The sequence below is a fragment of the Camellia sinensis genome, chromosome 14 (assembly GCF_055761805.1).
Source record: "Camellia sinensis isolate YWXY chromosome 14, ASM5576180v1, whole genome shotgun sequence".
Lineage (NCBI taxonomy): Eukaryota > Viridiplantae > Streptophyta > Magnoliopsida > Ericales > Theaceae > Camellia > Camellia sinensis.
The window spans coordinates 34,488,442-34,509,584 of NC_138974.1; the positions used below are offsets into that span (position 1 = coordinate 34,488,442).

At 38.4% G+C, this 21,143-nt stretch overlaps 2 protein-coding genes across 7 annotated transcripts in view; one reads left to right on the forward strand and one right to left on the reverse strand.

Annotated features, from left to right (window-relative positions):
* LOC114273411 (uncharacterized) overlaps window positions 1-17,887 on the forward strand; it is a 177,192-nt gene extending 159,305 nt beyond the window's left edge. For 2 of the 6 annotated variants that reach the window (XM_082906905.1, XM_082906906.1), the window contains exons 6-7: window positions 16,872-17,003; window positions 17,128-17,887. In XM_082906905.1, coding sequence (XP_082763031.1) covers window positions 16,872-17,003; window positions 17,128-17,715 — 720 coding nt within the window. In that variant the 3' untranslated portion in view covers window positions 17,716-17,887. Of the gene's footprint in view, window positions 1-14,010; window positions 14,730-14,835; window positions 14,986-15,154; window positions 15,206-15,857; window positions 16,089-16,204; window positions 16,253-16,695; window positions 17,004-17,127 lie in introns of those variants that run through there. The other 4 variants (XM_082906904.1, XM_028231550.2, XM_082906908.1 and 1 more) reach the window with 4 other exon arrangements.
* Window positions 17,888-18,146: 259 nt separating this feature from the next.
* Window positions 18,147-20,308, reverse strand: LOC114288063 (protein LIFEGUARD 2). Its single transcript, XM_028231551.2, has 4 exons — window positions 19,657-20,308; window positions 19,436-19,549; window positions 18,640-18,797; window positions 18,147-18,528 (listed from the first exon to the last, which is right to left on the reverse strand). The coding sequence occupies exons 1-4, from the start codon at window positions 19,907-19,909 to the stop codon at window positions 18,325-18,327; spliced, it is 729 nt and encodes a 242-aa protein (XP_028087352.2). The 5' UTR covers window positions 19,910-20,308; the 3' UTR covers window positions 18,147-18,324.
* Window positions 20,309-21,143: the final 835 nt, after the last annotated feature.

The following is a 21,143-nucleotide window of genomic DNA, read 5'->3' on the forward strand; positions in this document are numbered from 1 at the left end:
ATTGGGATGACTTGGACATAGACGAATTAGAACAAGGATTGAGAGAGGCAGCTTTCGAAATAAAGGCTGAAGAGCTCTACTACGAAGTGAGAGCACATCAACTCATACAGCCAATGTTAGAAGAAATAGAAGATAGAATAAAGAAAGAACAAAAATTCATTGATCATTGTTGGACTAAATTTTATGATCTTGTTATTTATTCCATTCCTTATTTTTATGAGCTTGAGTTTATACCCAGATAGGGTCATTCGATGTAATTGCTTTGGCTTTAATATAAACAAAATTCTTCTTCATTTGGCATTGTTTGACCTTGTTTCCTTTTGTCTTTAAAAGCCAATTCAGAGCTTCGAACTGAACAATCTTATTCTTCGAATATGGACTCAATTGTTTAAAAATGAAACACTAAGAATCAACATGAACCTTTCCAATTTATGGAATACAGTTGACATTTTTTGCTGATTTTCATCTAGAAATAGTGCTTCGAATTCAACAGTCTTATCCTTAAAATATGGACTCAATTGTTTAAAAATGAAACACTAAGAATCAACATGAACTTTTCCAATTTATGGAATACAGTGGATATTTTTTACTGATTTTCATCTAGAAACAGTGCTTTGAATTCAACAGTCTTATCCTTAAAGCTTATTTTAGTCACAATGAATATATGGTCATGGCTGGTATGATCAATCAATCCTAAATTGACCATTTTTGCTTCGAACAATAGTTCATTCTTTTTTAGTCCAAAAGACAAAGTTTTTCCGTATAATACACCAACCAACTATTGGTTTTGATGTTTTGAACAACAATTCACATCCTTAAGGGGCATTAAGTTTTGTTTCGAAGGACTTCACTTTCTGAAGTAAACAAATACTTGAGCATTCTTGCATCCTTAAGTATGGAATGTGCTTCAAAGCCGGCTTCTCTGTTTCGAAGCCGTTGTTATTTGACTTTTGGCGCCAAAATCTGGTTTCGAAGCGAAATACTTTACTTCGAAGCTGGCATTAGCATCCGGAATATGTTTTTCCCTCCAAATACTATCAATATTTGAAGGAAACTCTTCGTATTCGTACTTTTAGTGCTTAACGAACCAAGCGTTATATATTTCCCAAACATAAAGGCTTTTGAAACCCTTTTATTTCGTGTTCTGAAATCATTTGCTCGCTCAACACACAAACCCTTTTACCTCTGCCGATCTTCCACTTCTCTCTATTTCCTTTCTCAGTTTCACCTTCTGGAAAAGCATACTATCAATGGCTTCTTCTTCAGTGCCAGTCGTAGAGCGTGCGAGCCCATCTGTAGCCCTGAAGAGGCTCATTGATGCAGAATGTGAGAAGTACAAAGCTGGGGAGAAAAGCGCTATCGATGGATGCATCTTCGTCCCTCGTCGCCATGCGCAGCAAGACTATGTGCTTGGGCCCATATTCAAAGATATCCTTACTGAGCTCCCAACTCTATATCCTCATCTGGAAAACCAATGTCTCCTTTACGAAGGTGGTCTTGACTGGAGGAACTGGAGGATAAACCGCCCCCACCGATGCTGGCCCACGGTGAGACCGGAGTGGCAAGAATGGTATGACCGGGTTGTCCCTGCTAGAACTCTGGACCTTCAAGAGCTCTGCCTTCTTGATGCTCTCCGACTATCCAGGGTAACTATCTCAGAGGACCCTTTCCTAATTCCTGTTGCCTTGTGTTTTTGGAACCCTATCTTTAATTTCTTTCAATTTAGATGTGGGATGATGGTCCCTACTGTTCTTGACATTTGCCATCTACTAGGATTATCCCTCATTGGTACCCCATTTCGACCAGATTACCCTGACTCAGCAGTCCCTTTCTCCTTCCCCTCTCTTAACTCATCCTATAGTGATTTCGCTAAGGTTGAGAATAAAAGAGAGGGCCATGTGACTGATAGGGAGTTCTTTTCTTTCTTATTGTATTGGCTTTGGAAATTCCTCTTCTGCACCTCCTCTCAGAGAATCATGCCTGAATTTGCCCCTCTTGCCAAAGCCCTTGTTTTACAGAAAAAGGTGGCCTTAGCCCCACATGTTCTAGGTTACGTATATAGAGTCTACTCCCTTTTCTGTGAGAAACCCTTAGATGCTAATCAAGGGGGGCCATTCTAGATCCTTCAGTTTTGGCTTTTTGCCTATTTTGCTGAGTTACAATCCAAATGCCTTACATTTTCTGAGCCAAACCCTCTTACTCATGGCATAAGGCTGGCCAATGCTTTACTTTATCCCTCTACCTTTGCTTTTTACTTCTCTTTCTTCCACCAACTTCCAGCTTCCCTTCCTACTTACCGTTTCTGTCCCTTTGAACCCACCATTGGTCCATCTTGGTTGAGGAATTTCCTAAGTGGCAGGTTCTGTGCTTCACCTGTTCACAAAGATATATGGCCTCCATTCTGATCCCCAGAGAGTTATTTATTAGGACCTTGAACCCCAAAGCCTACAAATATATCGCTGAGCCCTACTGTCCTGCTCAATTTGCTAGACAATTTGGCTTCACACAAGGGGTCCCAATATCTCTCTGCAGCAACACCAATCTCAGTCTTACTATGAGGGATCTGAAAGTTCGGAAGTCCAGGCTAGAAGAGGCAACTTTCAAATTTATAGATGACTTGGTGAATTTCGAGTATACCCCTTTCATTCCTCAAGGTACCCTATTGAAGAGATACCAAAACTGGTGGGTGACCAACATGGAAGTCTACTTGGCCATTTCACCTCAAAACCTACTAATGGTGTTAGATGTGCCCAAGCCCAAAGGAGTTGGAATTGCCACTTCTTCCACTGTTTTAGCTGCAGTACATGCTACAACCCAATCTGCTCCTGTTGCCTCAACTCCTCCTAGAGTTACTCGGGCTGCCTCGAAGAAAGGTATATGCCCTTGTCTCTTCTCCTTTTGTCTTCTTTATAATGCTTTTAGCCTTATCTTTAGTTCTTCTTTTGTGGAGGTGGCCAACAACAAAAGAAAAGGAGACTCCTTGAGCCTGAAAAGGAAACACCTGATATTCAAGCAGAAGAAAAAGAAGAAGTAGATCAAGAGCAAGAGTCGCCCTTAAAAAGAAGGAAAAGAGTGATCATCCCTTCCTCTGACTTGGTTCAAGATGAGACAACTGCCAGAGAGATAGAAAAGGAGCTCATTTCTTCGGAATCCAGATCTCAGATTGAAGAAGTTGAGAAGAAAATTGAGAAGGAGCAGACCACACCAATATAGAGAAAAAAGAAAAGAAAGGTGACTGTCTCTCCTTTCTGATATGGTCGAAGACTCCGATTCCGAGACAATTGCCAAAGCAATGGAAAAGAGAAAGAAAGTGATTGCTTTTGCTACTAACTTGGTTGAAGATACCATCCATGAAGCAGCTGCCAAGGCAGTAGAACAAGAACATTCTAAGGCCATAATTGTCTTCGAGAGAGCTAAGAAGATACGACAACAACAATTTATGAGAGATGAAGTTGCTGCTGCTAATGCATTACAAAGGGAAACTGCAAGAAGGCAACAAACTGCCGAACATTACTCCCTTTATAGCTCTCCCATCACTGCCAACATTTCTAAAACAAGTAATTTCTTTCATGCTTCTGCTGTTTTTCCTTGTCAAAATTTATTTATTGAAGCTTGACATTACTTTACATTTCTTCCTCTTCCAGCAACAACTACTGAGCCTATCCTTCCAATTAGGACTCCCTCAGTTCCAGTTGAAGTTGATGAACTGCAGCATGTGAAGGCTATTTAGATATTACTCCCACTTCCAAGGCCTACACTTTCTGTACCTCCCCTGAGGCCAAACATTCCTGCATCTCCTTCTCTTGGCTTAAAGCCATACCTTCCTTTCTTGTCTTTTGAGCTACCAAAAATTAATTACCTTTCGAGCCTTGCTCCTCCTTCTCCTTTCACGGAAATTCCGACTGTTATTTCATCTCTGATGGCAGTTGATTCCCCTATTGAGGGTGCTGGTAGCTCTCCAACCCATGGTTTACCATCTTTACCTAGCTCCAGCCCTTCTTCCCTTGACTCATTGGTGGCTAGGACCATGGAGACTGCTAAAGATGCTCCACCCATCTCTCCTATCCCTATGCAGTCCTCTGTGCCTTCCACCACAGCTCTCTCTGCGCGCCCCATGTCTATGGATGAGGTGGATATCTTCAAAGCAAGACTAGCCAGTCTCTTTGATATACCCTCTACCTCTCCAACAGTCGATGATGAAGCTGAGCCATTAGTCTTGGCTAACTCCTTGCTGGAAATCCTTGAAAGCTTCTCTTCTTCCAGTAGCAAGCCTTCTGCCCCACTAATAGACTTAGACACTTGCCTGGAACTATTAATCTCCTTTTCGAGGATCCCTTTCGAGGCTCTACAAAGGCCTATAATCAGAAATGGGTTCCTTCAGTGTTGCAACGTTGCCGAGCAGTCCGACATGAATGTCTCAAGTCATCTATCCCAGGCAGCAACTACTATTGATTACTACATCAATCTCTGCCATGCTGCCAAGGTTGCAGAGAAGAAATTGACCAAGGACCAGAGTTTTGTTTCCCAAGTGCATATTGAAGTGTCAGAGCTCAAGGAACAACACTCCTCTGCCTCTCAATTTCGAGTTCAGCTGCTGGAGAGGAAAGCTCAACTTGAAGAGGAGCTATCTGCAGTGAACCAGGCTTTAGTCCAAACTGACACCAAACTGCAAATCTCCAACCAAGGATTGGCCGATCGAAAGGAAGAAATGGCTGCAGCTATTCAACTATTTTCATCATTTAGCAATAGAAAATCTGTTGTAAAAGAACAATTAAGACATTGTAATAATTTTTGGGCCAATTTGTGGCAAAATGTACTTGACTCTTTATGAAAAAACAAATTCTTGTTTATCATCTGAGTAATCTTGTGTTCTTGTACTTAGTGTTTATTTTATTCCTTGTGTTTCCCAAATAGTTGGAAAATAAGGCTTCAAATATCTGCCATTAATCTTTTTGGGATGCACATAACCATTCAAATTTCTCAAATGGTATGCTCCAAAAGGCAGAACTCTATGAATTTGATATGGTCCTTCCCAGTTAGGTGACCATTTGCCAAACTTATGGCTTTTAATTCATATTGGGAGTATTGTCTTCCATACCAAATCACCTTCATCAAAGCCAATGTGTTTGACTTTCTTATTATAATTTTTAGCTACTTTCTTCTTCTGAAAGAGAATGCTATTTAATGCCAGAATTCTAGCTTCATCTATGTTTTCTAACTCCAAGCACATACTCTGATGGTATTGCTCAGGATCCAACTGGTCTTGGCATCTTACCCTCAAGGACTTAACATTGATCTCCACAGGTAACACTGCATCATGCCCATATACTAAGGCATAAAGAGTGACTCCTGTGCTTGACCTTGGGAAAGTTCTGTAAGCCCACAATACATCCAACAATAAGTTATGCCAATCCCTAGGATTGTCTTCCACAACCTTTTGTATTCCTTTCTTCAAGGACTTATTGGATGATTCAGCTTGACCATTGGCTTATGCATAATATGGGGTGGAATTAACAAGACTAATTCCAAACTCGGCCAATTCCAAACTCGGCCACAAAAGACTTCACCATTTTCCCATCAAAAACAGTCCCATTATCAACAGTTATAGTTTGTGGGATGCCAAATCTATGGATCAAATCCTTAATGAACCCAATGACCTCTGTCTGGTCTATAGCTTTGTATGGCTTAGCTTTGACCCACTTAGTGAAATAATCAGTGGCCACTAGAATGAAACAATGGTGTTTCGAAGAAGGTGGGTGTATTTTTCCCATCATATCTATGGCCTATCCTCTGAATGGCCAAGGCTTTACTACTGCATGTAGGTCAGTTATGGGCACATGCCTTATTGTGCCATGCTTTTGACATGCCTGGCAACCCTTTGCATATTCTATGCAGTCTTTAAGGATAGTTGGCCAATAGGAGGAATGCCTTTGAAGCAACCATCTCATCTTTACACCAGGCTGATGAGCACCACAGATGCCTTCATGAACCTCGGCCATAGCTGTTAATGCTTCTTTTGGGCCTAAACATTCCAGCAATAAGCCATCTCCCTATCTTTTGTAGAGGGCATTACCATATATCATATATTGCATAGACTGCAATTTAATTTTCCTGCTGGCCTTCGAAGATGGACCAGCCAAGTAATGCATTATTGGATGCCTCCAATCTTGTTCTTGTAAGTCATTATCATTGACTTCCAAGACCACATTCCTTTTATTCAAAGGTGGTATTAATTTCTGATATGTTGTTTGGCTTATGTCCCTTTGGACATTATCCCTTCTCTTGAAATTCGAAGCTTTCTGAGCCACATCATTAGCTCTATTATTCAAGAATCTTGGGACATAAGTTATATTTGTTATTTGAAATTGAGAAAGCAGATGTAATGCAACAACATAGTATGGCAAAATACTTATGCTTTGACACTTGAAAATCCTTTTCACTTGATTAACCACTAATTGAGAGTCTCCAAATATGTCAACTGCATGAACTTGTAATCCAATAAGAATTTCTAGTCCCACTATTAAGGCTTCTTATTCAGCTTGGTTATTGGAATAGGTAGCTTCATCAACTTGGAAACCATGTGTGGTTTCTACCCCTTGTGGTGACCTAATCACAATACCAATTCCATTTAAACCATTGGCTTTTGATCCATCTAACCACATTTGCCATGGCTCAACACTAGCTGTTCCAAGTTCCATTATCTCTTGGCTTTCTGTTTGAGATGGATGGTCTGTCAAAAAATTGGCTAAAACTTGGCCTTTTACTGCCTTTTGGGGAACATATTCTAAATGAAACTCTGATAAGGCTAGGATCCACTTGCCAATTCTTTCCCTCAACATAGGTCTAGATAACATGTACTTAACCAAATTTGTGGTTGCAATTACCAAGACAGTTGTAGGTAAAAGATAATATCTTAATTTCATTGCAGCAAAATACAAAGCAAGACACAGCTTTTCAACGGTTGAATATTTACATTCATAAGAATTTAGAAACCTAATAAGGTAATAAACAGCTTGCTCCTCGCCTCCTTCATTGTCTTGGGCCAAAAAGGCTCCCAATGAATCATCTACTGCAGCTATGTATAACTTCAAGGGCTTACCACCCTTTGGTGGCATCAGCACTGGAGGGTTGGCCAAGTAGGCTTTGATACCTTCGAAAGCAGTTTGATACTCTGCTGTCCACACAAATTCCTCTTCATCTTTCAGCCTTAACAAGGAAGAAAATACTTTAGTTTTCCTTGCAGTGTTAGAAATGAACCTTCGAAGAAAGTTAACCTGTCCAAGGAACCTTTGCAATTCTTTCTTACTTGATGGAGGCCTGGCTTCAATGATGGCTTTAGCTTTATTCTGATCAATCTGTATTCCTTTCTTGTGCACTACATAACCCAAGAAATTTCCAGATGATACACCAAAAGCATATTTAAGAGGATTGAGCTTCAACTTGAACTTCCTCATTCTTTCAAAAGCTGCTTCTAAATGAAACAGATGCTCCTCCATGGATTGAGATTTTACTACAATATCATCAATATAACACTCTAAATACCCTCCAATGAGGTCATGAAAAATGGTGTTCATAGCCCTCTGATATGTAGCCCCAGCATTTTTCAGGCCAAATGGCATTTTAACCCATTCGAAGGTGCCAATATTCCCAGGACATCTAAATGCTGTTTTGTGGACATCTTCCTCTGCAATGCAGATTTGGTTATAACCAGAGTGCCCATCCATCATTGATAAAATTTGATGTCCTGCTGAACTGCCTACCAGCAAATCTACTATAGGCATAGGGTACTCATCCTTTGAAGTTGCTAGATTTAAGTTTCTGAAATCAATGCATACCCTCATTTTGCCATTCTTCTTAACTACAGGCACAATATTAGATAGCCATTCAACATACCTGGCTGTCCTAATGAAGCCTGCTTTGAGTAGTCTAAGAATCTCCTCCTTAACTTTCTGAATTACTTCTGGACTCATTCTTCTTGGTTTTTGCTTGTATGGCTTGAAATTGGGCTTCATAGGAAGCCTATGTTCCACTAATGACCTATCCAATCCTGGTAGTTCATTATAAGACCATGCAAAGCAATCTTTATATTTCTTCAAGACAACCAACAACTAGTCCCTGTCCAGAACTTTCAAACAAGTACTTATATAGGTGGGCTGTTGTATAGAACCTTCTCCTAAGTTTACTTCTTCTAAGGGGTCTTGTGTCTAAGAACTTATTGAAGTTTCTTCTTTGATTTCTTCTAGTTTCGAAGCAACCTCCTTGCTTTGTTCTGTTTCCAGGTTCCTTATTTCAACATCTTTACCCTCCTCCTCATAGACAAAATCTGTACATAAGGTTTCTTCTTCCTGTATTTCCTGGACTTTTGTTTCAATGTCCAATGCACAGTATTTATCAAGGGCCAAAACTCTGGCCTGCTGCTGCTCCTGTTTGCAGCCAATTATCATGGCTTCTTTCTCTTGCTCCTGTACTTTTTGGACTATTGATTTTACATTCAATGTTGAGAATTTAATTAGACCCAAAGATTTGGCTTCTTGGACTTCATCTCTTTGCCTACAACCAGGCATCATTGTCATCCTTAACGACAACCTCTTTATCAGCACTCTCTTGAACTAAGTACTTCAGGTGTGTCACTTCTTCATCAGCCGTCACTTCGGCTGAGCCATCAGGTTTCCTCAGTATACTGAGTGGTGTCACTCTTTCAATATACAATTTGGCCTCTGCGAAGTCTACACAGGCTATGAAGGGTTGAGGATCTGCATCAATTTCCTCTGTCTCTCCATTGCCCAAAGCCATTATTATTTTCTGATGCAAAGAGGAAGGCACACATTTATTAGTGTGAATCCAATCTCTCCCAAGTAAAGCATTGTATTTAGCATTACTGTCGATTACGAAGAATGCTGTCATGCAATCCCTGGTTCCCACACTCAGGTTGATGGGTAGAATTCCCTGAGCCATCTGTTTGTCTCCAGCGAAACCAGCAATGGTTGTGCTGGTTGGGATCAACCTGGGATTCTTTTTCCCTAGTTTCTTCAAAGAAGATTTCGGTAGTAAGTTCACTGATGCCCCATTATCTGTCAAGACTCAGTTCAATTGTATCCCATCGAAGAAAGCCTTGATATACAAAGGCTTGACATGTTGTGTCATAGAATTCGAGGGATACTCAAAAAGATATGAGAGGTTAATGCTCACCTCTTCTTCGCTCTCATATTCAATTTCCATTGGGGTAGCCATTCCAGAATTATCCTGTACCATACTCACTTGTGAGTCTTCACTAGAGACTGGAATTGGGTCAATTTCTTGATCATCTTGGTTCTCATCTCCAGCTTGGAACTCATGAGATAGTATATGCACCATGTTCACGGATACTGGAGCAAACGAGCCAAACTGGATGGCTGGCTGTACCTGTTTCCCCTCTTGGCTACCTTGATTAGTTACCTCAGAAGCATCCTGTATGCTGCATTCTGGCACTTCATTGCTAATAGGTTCCTTTGAATGGTTTTCCTCGTCTGGTTTTTTAACCAAAAATGTTTGCTCGGCCATGAAGGCTTCGAACATTTCTTCTTCCACCATTTCTTTCTTTTGGCTTATGCTAATTTCTTCTTCTGTCTCGCTACCACTTTTCATCCGAGCTTTCTCTAATCCTGCTAAGCTAGCCTTCTCTCTGGCTTTTAGTTCAGAATGAACCCCTCAGCCAACTGTTCTCTGCTGCAACCCACCTTGCTTTGTAGAGTTGGCTTTGGAGTATGGTCTGACTTTGGATTCTTCTTTCCTTCAGTCTGGATCAATGAAGAACTCTCTCCACTTTCTTTAAGGTCTTGCTGGTACTGGGTGTACCTACGCTGAATTTTCCTCCTTTGTGATTTGGAAATTACGGGGACCATATCTGGTTCCTTCGTTTTTGGGTGTTTAAGCAATACCCAATTGTTGGGGGCTACCAAAGGAGGCTTAACCATCCTACCTTGGTTTCCAACATCCCTTTGGGTAGGTACTTTCCTAAGTTTGTTCTGCATCACAAACCAATCTGGAACTACAGGTATCCACGAACTTACTGACCCAGATGTTAAGCTGCCATTTTCTTCCTTTGAAGCCATCTTCGAAGCTGGCTGTGAAGGCAATTGCTTGGCCTTGACTTCAAGTTTCGAGCCTGATTCAGGCGTTCGACGAAGGTGACCACTTTCTGTCCTGCGTGAGGCTAGTTTAGGGGGCCAATCTCTGGCTTTGATCCCAGAACCTGAACTCTTCTCCAGTCTTCTCTCAGAATGACTGCTCTCCATTCTGTAATAGTTAGGTGGCCTGAACTCATATAAGGGCCTCTTTCCTTTAGCATGCATTCTATTAACTGCAGGCTCAACCACTAATGGTTGCTGCCTAACACTAGCCGGATACGGCCTTTTATTATAAGCATTGGTTGGTTTGGGACGCCTCTGCACATCCCTGTAATATTGCTTCCCATTAACTGGAAGGCCTTTCAACCACTTATAACTCAGTCTGCACCTGGGACACATCCTCTACATTACGATTGCCTCTAGGGAATCATCATCCAGTGCTTCTTCATCAGAGTCTTCCTTCTGGTGTGAGAAATCTTGTCCAATAGCTGGTAGATTTCTGATGTCCTTTTTGGTAGTTGTCTAATTGGCAATATGCATCTGCACATTGACCTCTTCTAATTCCTGCAGAGACAAATTCTGGAAGTTTGGTACAACAACATTAGCTGCGCTTTCTCCAACCTCTGGAAATGGATTACTATCGATCCCCATGGCCTTTTCTGTTTTGGCTAGGAATTTCAAACTTCCTTTCCGAATCTGTTCTTGGATCCTGTCTCGAAAAACAATGCAGTTTTTAGTCGAATGAGACCAAGAGTTATGCCATTTACAACAGAATTTTCCCTTAAGTTCATCTGGAGATGGAAGTTTTACTCCTTTTGGTAACTTAAGGAAGTTTCGTACCAAGACTGAGGTGGTGGTCTTTCATAATTTTGATTACTAGTTTGACCACTAGAATGTCCATTAACTTGCATAGGCTGTTTATCTCTAGCCAATCTTTGCTGAGGGACATTTACTTCCTCTATGTGCCTTGCATTTGTTGGTTAGTGGTTATTCATTCGATCCAAAAAGGATGTTGCCCACCTTTCCATTGTGTTCATTAATTGCTGTCCCATGGCATCTACTAGGCCATCTCATGGATTTATTGGCTGAGTAGATGGAACAGTGGATGGTCAAATTCCTTGGTTTCGTCCGACACTATGAACATGTGGTTCTTGCTCCGAAGTGCTGGTCTGTTCGACCATAGGTTCTGATAAAATAGGAGTTTCCACAGGATGTGTTATCACATTATCCCCTGGATTAGGTATTTCTACCTCTCCTTCCACGCCTTCTTCCAAGCGTTCATTTTCCCCTTGTCTCCTACGTCTAGCCATTTCAATTGGTCCCACCGGGCGTGCCAAAAATATATGTTGACTTTTTGGCTTTTGAAGGTTATTTTTGTAATTACGAGCGTGCCAGCAAGGATTAATCAGTCCTTACAGAATTTTAATTGCCAATCAATTATCAAACGATTGTGTTGTAGTTCTTTCAGTCTCAATGAAGAGGACTTTTACTGGTGGTTTGATTTAGGAGAATTTAAGCACAAGAACAGTTAAATAAAGAACAATTAAAGTATTTCATTAGTATGAAAAACTTACAATGATCCAAACTCAGCCTCGTAGAGATTTACAGCGACAATCTACTTGAAACTACTCCTATAAATGAAGTGCAGTGCAGGAATTTAAAGTACAGGAATGTAAAGAACAGGAAATGTAAAGACTGGAAATGTAAAACTGGAAAAAAAAATGTAAAGTAAGACTAGTTTGTTGGATCTGAGTCTGGGGGCTTTTTCTGGGGCCTTCCTTGCTATTTATACTCCTCAAAGATGACCATCGAACTGCACTTCAAACCGTCGAATTGCTCCTCTGTGATCGCTGATCATGCTGCTTTATAAGTAGTTCCATTACGCCATCACTTGCAGTTAGGCTTCCCTCCTATATTTGAATTTAGATGTGACTAACTGTTGAAGTCACGTCACCTTGTATCTCTTTGCTGATCCAATGCCACTCGGACCACACAATAAACAATATCAACTGCCACGTGTACGATCATGATCAAAGACTTAAACATTCTTCCAATATAACCCTTATTCTGCCACGTGTTAAATTGTAATTGGCTTTTACAAAATATATAGCCAACAATTTTGTGAGTCTACACAATGAAATCTATCAAATAAGACCAATATTGAATACAAAATTTTACAAAAATAAAATATTATTTTTTTAGTTATAGTAAACCAAAAATTTCTCACTTTGTAAGCAAAAATTCTCAATTTTTTCATTTAAAAATTCTTAGTTTTAAATATGAAAAAAAATCAAAAAAATTAGACCAAAAAATGTCATTAGTTAAATAAGTTAAGAAAACTTACTATTAAAAATAGTTTAAATTGTAAATTTATAATAAAAAATAATATTTTTATTTTTATATAATTTTGTCTTTAATATTAATCTTGCTTGATAGATTTCATTGTGTTGATTCTAAAAATATAAATTTTATAAAAAAAAAAATGAATATTGTATAAATGATGATGATTTGAAGTTTTAAAAACCAAATAAATGTCATATTACCATACTTTTTTTTTATTATAAATAATTACAAATGATAAACAACCATTGTTTGAAGAATAATTTCGTCAATTAAAAATTAATAAGACTTGAAGGAGTAAAAAATATTATCTATGACTTAATGGAAGTTCACAAAATGAGACTTGTGTGTAAATATTCCAAAAAATAATAATAATTTTCACTATACATTTCACATATTTTCTCACAAACATTGATTTTACAGGCGAGACATAATGACTCATTTTATTAAAATAGAGAGAGTGTGTTCACGTTAGCTCGGACATCTAATTATCAAAAAAAAAAAAAAAGTCTATTTATTGTGTATTGCAATTTTTTTTTAATATTTTATTTATTGAAAGCACCATCCTGATAATATCATAAAGTAGTTGGGTCTAACTAATATTTTTGGTTTTATTGGGACGTGGTTACAATTAAAGAAAGAGTTGTGGAAGCGGGAAACCTTACAATAGTGTTTGATTCCGAGTACAGTGTTTTCATTTTTCTCCTTTTAGAAGGCACAAACGAATAATCGTATAATCATATATGTTTATGTTCTTTATCTGCTACTTTGCGTTAATTATTCTTTACCTTCCGACAAAGAGTTAACCAGAAACCCAAAGGAACTAGATTTTGGAACATGCTGTTTTGATTTGTGAAGCTCATCACGGAACTTAATTATTCAAATTGTTTATTTTTTAGACTATAATGTGTAGATTATTCATTTGATTTTTTATATGAATAATCTACTTTGTCTAAAATAATTATGATTATTAAATTGATTTAATTTGTTACATGTATAATTTATATGTGATCTAAAAAATAAATTATTTAAATCATGTGAGACTCGTGGTGGGCCTTGCTAAAATAGTACGATACAATCTACTCTGTATCCACAACTAAAACGGAAAAGAGAAGAAACAGGATGCTTGAACAAGGATGCTCAAAAGAATATTGTAAACAGTTTATCTTGTTAGTATGGACCGTGATTTTGATTGTAAAATTTTCTAAAATTGTATTTGGATCATGTATTTAGATAATAATTTAGAAAGAAAAATTGAAATGGAGAAAAAAATTAATTTATATTTTATTTATATTTCTCCTACTTTTTTTTAGTTTCATTTTCAACTTTTTTTTAAATTCATAATCTAAATCAATCTTAAAGCAAAAGAAAAAGAAGAAATTTTCAAAATAAATACTATATTTTGTTCATAAAAAAGAGCTGAACTCCTCTCCAATTCAGGACTTTGATACATCATTGGTTAGTAATATCAAGTGAACAATGTCATATGCTATTTGGAGACTACGGAACATTTTTCCGCCGTAAAATCTTTCTTGACATCCAAGCAACACAAATTCTGTGTCCCTGATTTCTTTTGCTATATATATATATATATATATATATATATTTATGGATCTACTACTGACACGTTAGGCAGGTACCTTCATTGTTAAAAATCTGTCAAAGAATTAACAATGGCAATGGCGGCACTATCGAGTGAGAAGGAGAAAATTGATATGGACGAGTTGGTAAAATTAATTAGTGTGAATGCAGGGGCGTTTAGCTCTGGTGTCATAAAAAATGATTGGAATGAGGTTTTGAAAATTTACGAGTCATTCGATTGTCCAGAAGATTTGCAACGTATGAAAATCACTCGATCTGAGGAGAGAGCATTACACATGGCATTACAAATGGCAATGAACAAAAAGAAAGAAAATTTTGCAACTTTCCGAGAAAAAAGAGAGAAAGTTGTCAAGAAGCTGATTGAAGGGCTGCAGAGTGTTCCGCTAGACGAATTAGCAGATAACAGAGGGAACACACCTCTCCATGTGGCTGCAAAACTGGAGGACCAGCAGAAAATGTGCATTTACATGGCTCATACGCACCCTGAAGGTATCGGTGATCGTAACCATGAGAATGAGACACCACTCTTTTTGGCAGCTCTCTATGGTTGTAAAGAATCTTTCATTGCTCTCTCTGATATCTGCTGCTCCAATCACGGCCTCCGCAAAATCTACGAATATGGCAGAAGGAGCATCGATGGCAGCACTGTCCTTCACTGTGCTGTCAATGAAGAGTACTTTGGTAATATCTATATATATACTTTATTAGTATTATTATTATTATTAAATGATGATTTTGGAGTTATATATATATATATATATATATGTTAATACTATGAGTATGGCAGATTTGGCATGTGAAATAATTTTTAGGTTTCCAGAGTTTGTTCACCAAGTTGACCAGAGAGGATACTCTCCTATGCATCTATTAGCTAGGAAGCCCTCAGCATTCAAAAGTAGTTGCCCACATACTTGGTGCCAATCAATCATTTATCACTGTAAGCATCCTTGCCAAAGCACTACTCAAATCCTAATCAATGGCCACTAATTAATTAATCTTTTTTTTCCCCCTAGCTAGGATACTAGTTGATAGAACTAGTTTCCCATTGGATTGGAGCATGCTAATAAGCTTTTAAGTTTTATTTTATTTTATTTTATTTTTGCAAGGTGTACCAGAAAAGATTTTGAGGGTGAAGAAAGTTATGAATCATTCAAAAAGTAAGTACATGCATACATCAGAGGAGGGGTAGGTAGGGAGGGAAGTGATCGAGTGTGTTTGGGTGTATGTATCTAGAATAATTATTGGATACTCTTAGAGCACTGCATAAATACGTTATCAATTTTTATTTTTTATTTTTTTGTGGGTCTATTTAACTGACATGATAGTAGGCTCTCTGTCTCTCTAGGCATATGAAAAAAATTATCATGCTGTCTTATTCCATACAAGAAATTGCATTTTTTTTTTTTTTGGTTGATGTAGGATAAGTTTTTAGAAATTTTTATATTTATATTATTTACAGATTAGATTTTTATATTTAGTTTTCAGTAGTCTAAAATTTTTAATTTCCTATTATGGGGGACGAGTCAAAATTGAGATCACATGTGAAACCAAGGATAATCATTCAATCAATAATATTTTCAAGAATAATCATATTTTCCTCATAGATTCTAGGTTGCTTTCTTATAGAGTCAATAATTCCATTTATTAGAACGATATCTACTCATTTTCTCTATTGCTGCTATGCCATTTTCATACAAGAGTTTGTCATTTAATTTGTAAATTAAGAATATATAAATCCCATGAGTAAATTTACTCTAATTATCATAATATACTATCATTCACTGTTAAATTATTACTCTATTTGGTTAGGAGCTCGAGCTGGGAGGATAATAAATTTTGTCCTGAAAAAAATAGTGGCGATTCTAGAAATGAAAGAGAAGCATCGGAGTTCTATTAAGCTCATGAACATGCTTCTTCGCGAAGTTTGGGTATGTAATTATACAAATACTGGAGGCAAACCTACATCGGACTCTGAGAATGCCAACATTTTGGAGATCACTAGAATCTGGAATGAGAGCCAAAATCAACAAGAACAAAAAGGTAATCTTTGTCCCAGTTAGTTGTTCCTTTTCTGTCTCTGTCTATAATTTTTTTTTTTTTTCGCACAACAATAATCATGTCATTGATGTGGCAATGTTACTAAAATTTGGTGCCAGATAACCAAGCTTCCTTGGAAAGCAGACAAAAGAACAAAGAAGAGCAAGGTATTTCTTGTCCCCTTTGCTCTCACTTTTCAATAGAGCTCATTATTATTATTATTGGTTAAAAAGCTCAAACATTCAGAATCCAACCATCTATTGAAAGACCAGTACTAAAACATAACATGACTGTATTTAAATGCCTATTTTCCAAATGCTAGAGCATCACTTGTTTTATAACAAAATTATTATTTCAAATAATTGAATTGTAGAATTCAGGAGGCATTCAATCCCATGACTTTTTTTGTTTGTTTGTTTTTGTTTTGACCTAATAGGAAAATATAATTAATTTTTTTCTTACAGCAATAATTGATCTTTTGATGTCTCATTAGTTGAGAGTGAACTAGAGTGACTAATCCCACGACATTCCATGACGTTTATCCCATTGACTTCAGTCATAAAAAAGAATCACAGAAATCACATGATGTGATTTTTTTTTTGGGTTGCAGCGACACCAATACTAATTGCAGCAAAGAATGGTATCAGTGAAATGGTTAGCCAAATCCTCGATGATTTTCCTGTGGCCATATATGATACGAACCCAGAGGGAAAGAATGTGATGCTCCTAGCATTGGAAAACAGAAAACTTATGGTTTATAAGGAGTTGATGCGTCGCAATGTCACGAAAGATTTGTTACACCATAATGATAATGTCGGAAACAATGCATTGCATCATGCTGCAATGGTCAAAATTTATCCGCCCTCAGTTGCACCAAATGCTGTTCTTAGAATGCAATGGGAAATCAAGTGGTACGAGGTAAACAAGTCTTACTCCAACAATTAACAAATTCAAAACTAATGGGAAAACTATTCTAGTCAATTCCTTAAAGCATACAATTATTATGAATGTACGACATAGATTTGCCTAATGTCTCTTGTAGTTTATCAAGGAACATCTGCCAAAAAGTATGTTGGCTCACCAAAATAAGGAGGGCATGACCCCGGACCAAGTTTTTATGGACACACATGCTGACCTCGTGCAAAATGATACTGACTGGCTAATGAAAACCTCAGACTCTTGCACCATTGTTGCAGCACTCATTGCAACCGTCGCCTTTGCCACATCAGCCAGTTTGCCAGGTGGCATTGGCGGAGTCCTCGGGGAACCAGTTCTGAAACGAGAGGGCATGTTTGAGGTGTTTGCCATCTCATCACTCGTGGCGCTCTGCTTTTCACTCACAGCAGTGCTCATGTTCCTTTCCATTCTCACCTCTCGACACCAAGCCATGGATTTTCATGTTTACTTACCCAGAAAGCTCCTGATAGGTTTGACGGCGCTTTTTATATCAATAGCTTCCATGTTGGTATCCTTCTGCGGTGGACATTTCTTTGTCCTTAGAAACATAATCAAACGAGCACAGGTTGTTGAATATTTAGTGGGGTTTCTACCCGTCATGTTTTTTATCATAGCACAGTGCCCACTCTACATTAGGCTTTTCTCGACTACAATATTCAAGAGAGATCCTTAGAGTGTCTTCAAGTTACTGCCTATATATATATATATATAAATAATTTCATGTGTGTCACGTTCTTGTTTCCCAGCTTCATCTATATCCTTTAGTTTGATAATGAAAAATCATTGTTATGACTTAATTCCCCATGCTTTGTATTAATAAATGATGTGTGTTCTCTATTGTTTTATATTTCTACAAAAGGCAGTGTCAAAAGTACTCATGTTATCAAGCACATTTCATAAAATGAATTCTACTAACTATTGCTTATTTGGCGTTTGTTAATGATCAAATAATGATAAAATAATAATGATAATAATTTTTTCTACACATTGAACATATTCTCGCACAAAGTAGACTGACCACCATCTGTGAAAAATACATACAACCCCCTAACAAAGATGTGTTAGTATTGTCCTAGTTGTAGAATACTACATAGAGGAGGGACATTATTGAACTTGGAGCTTCATTACACTTTGCGCAAAACATCCCATTCGATTAGCTATTTACTAGCATAAAGAAACATAATATGAACATGCTATGCCTTCAATCTTTATGTATTTCACAACAAACAGTACAAAAAAGAGGAAGGGAGAAAGACTCAAAAACTGAGGGCTCTCTCTCTAACTATTCAGCAGCTTGGAAAACAGTCAACAATGACAGAAAGAGATTGATGATATCCAGATACAGAGCCACAGAAGCAAAAATGTACTCATCGTAGGAATAACGCTTGATCAGGTTGTCTGTATCGTATATGATGTACCCACAAAATATGATCGATGCCAGACACCCATAGATCATAACAGAGATCTTACCCAATGGAAAGAGCACCTGCAAGAAGTGAAAGCGAGAATTGAGATTTTGAAACCCAACAACCAAGAGATGCAACCTCACCAGATCAGTGACAAAAGAAAGACACGGCAAAGACAAATCTGTATATACCTGAATCAGGGCAAAGATAATGAGCACAAATATAGCCCCAAACAAGAAAGGCCCCAGAAAGTTGAAATCATGGCCTCTCCTTGCAGCCCAAAATGTGTACAACGTGAGACTTATAACCACCGCAGCCGTTAAGATTACAGATTCCAAAATAACCTTCCCTGTTACCAAATGAAATTACACAATTTGAACAATCAAACAACCGATATAACCAACGAAAGAAATGAAATACCCTCCACGTTTGTTACTTCTTCCAAATCATTCAACTAATGGGAAACCAATATTTTACAATATACAAGCCAAAAAATCCAAGAAATCAAAACAATCGTAGCATGAACAAGAAAGTACCTAGAGTTTTGATAGTTGTGCTACTTTCAAAATAAGAATGAAAGATTTTACAATTAGGTGTATCACAAGGTTCAATTAAACTCCATTCCTCTGTAGTAGCCAATTGTTTCATCATGACGTAAGAGATTAATAACCACATATTTATTTTATCCTAAGATCACACCACAAAGAGAGAGAAAAAATCCTAATAAAGCAACAAGTCCATACAGTATCTGTTTTCTTGGATGATCAATTCACGCCTAGCTCAAGATTCTTAGCAAAACCTATTACCCAAGTTCTCCTATATCTGCTTCTTACATTAGAAAAAAACAATTATGTAAACTTAATTCAGGGTGTTACCAAATTGGGTTTTAATTTGGATAAACTTGAAGAACTGAGACTAAAGGTTGTTTGAATTTGGACCAATTGCATATTAAAAAAAGAAAGCAAAAGATTAAGATAGATTGCTTACCATTGGTAAAAGCACAGGTCAAGCCCACTATAAAGGCAAGACTAACAGTAAACAAGCCAAGAAGAAAATAGTTGACAGGGTGTGTCTGGTGATAGTAATACAAAGGGCACAACACTGCAACCACAAAAAATCAAAACATCGAATCACAAATATAAGCACAATTAAATTCCCAAGATTAGAACAAGTAAATTCTGATAGGGAAAAAACAAAGAAAAGAGTACCTATGAAGGGGGTGATGATGATTATGATATAGAGGGCGAGGCCAGCGCCGGTGGTGGAGAAGAAGAGAGCGACAGGGCGGACTGTGATGACGACGGCGGCGACGGCGATGGTGATGAGCAATTGGAGAGCCAAAATTGAATAAATCTTGCGAATGAAGGCCCACCGGAGCTCCGGACTCTCCAGCATCGTCGGGTACAGCGGACTCGCCTCCGCTTCCCCGTCATTTTTCCGGTGAGGCGGTGTTTGCCACATTTTCTAAACAAACAAGTTTAACCCTGTCTGTGAGAAAAAGAATCAGATAGAGAGACTGAGAGCGTGTGAATGGGATTGTCGTTTACTGGGTTTGGAGGTTTGGGTCGCTTAATGGATGAAAAGGGTGAGGGTGTGGGGGATTAATTAAAGATGGAAGTTGTTCGGTGCTTGAAACTTCTTGATTCGTCTCCACGCGTGAGGAACACGTGCCTAAATATTTTCATAAACTTGTATTGTATGTCTCCACCTATAACCAATGCCCCCACTACCCCCACCAGCAAACTGCATTTTCTGATAATGTTCTTTCTTACACTTTCTAGTTCTTTCTTACCTCTTCATTCACCTCTTCTTGATCTTACTAGAGTTTCTCTCTTTCTTTTGTTTTCTTTTCCTGAATTCTTTTTGTTTTGAGGATGGAACAATGAAAGTAATGACTCCATGAGAAGTTATTTGGTGTGTTTAAGACATGATTATGTGATGCTTCAAATGTGTTTTGATTGGTAAACAATATGAGATACACGATTTTATACTAAATGAGTAGCGACTGTACGGGGAGCAAATATTCAGGCAAGCCCGTACTCCTTTCTTCCAAGCTCTCTGTCTGTCTGATCGACCTGCGAGCACAACGGCGGTGAGCTACCCGACAGTGTGTGGTCGGAAAACCCCTCTGACGGTCAAGTTAGCACACACTCAGGTAGAGAGAGAGAAAGGAGAGTTAAGTGTTTAGTGTAAATCTCACCAAATGTTCATCTGCCTCAGCGTGGGGGGCGCAGACTCGCTTATATACCTTCTGCGCCTCAAATCTACTCCCATTAGTCTTTCGACACGTGGTGCTGCTATCCCATCTGTCAGTACAAATCTAGCTGAACATCACCTAACTGCCAGCCCACACCACTAGGAGCTCGGCAGCTGGGCTGCAGCATCTCGGCTGTCAATGGTCGTGCTGCGCAGCTAGCCAGAGCGCTCCGCTCGCCAAGCTCAATGACGACTGAGCTCGGTTGCATTCCGGCCGACGACCGAGCTCGGAATAAGTCATGCTAGTTAGCTGTCGGCCTTCCTGCCGAGCTAACGCATGAACTGTGGAACCCAGTGAGGCAGCGGACATCTCGACCAAACCTCACTTGACCGCTAGTACAACATCAATTATGCAACTATGCCATTACCGAGCAAGTAGCTCGGTTTCATAGCAACTGTGCTGTTACCAAGCGAAAATCCTTTCTGGATGGGCCCAGGC

Coding starts and splice junctions, on each gene's coding strand:
- LOC114288063 (XM_028231551.2), bottom strand. CDS start 19,909: ATGTGGCAAACACCGCCTCACCGGAAAAATGACGGGGAAGCGGAGGCG. Junction 18,798..19,435: donor GACCTGTGCTTTTACCAATG/GTAAGCAATCTA, acceptor ATTTGGTAACAG/GGAAGGTTATTTTGGAATCT. Junction 18,529..18,639: donor TTATCTTTGCCCTGATTCAG/GTATATACAGAT, acceptor CACTTCTTGCAG/GTGCTCTTTCCATTGGGTAA.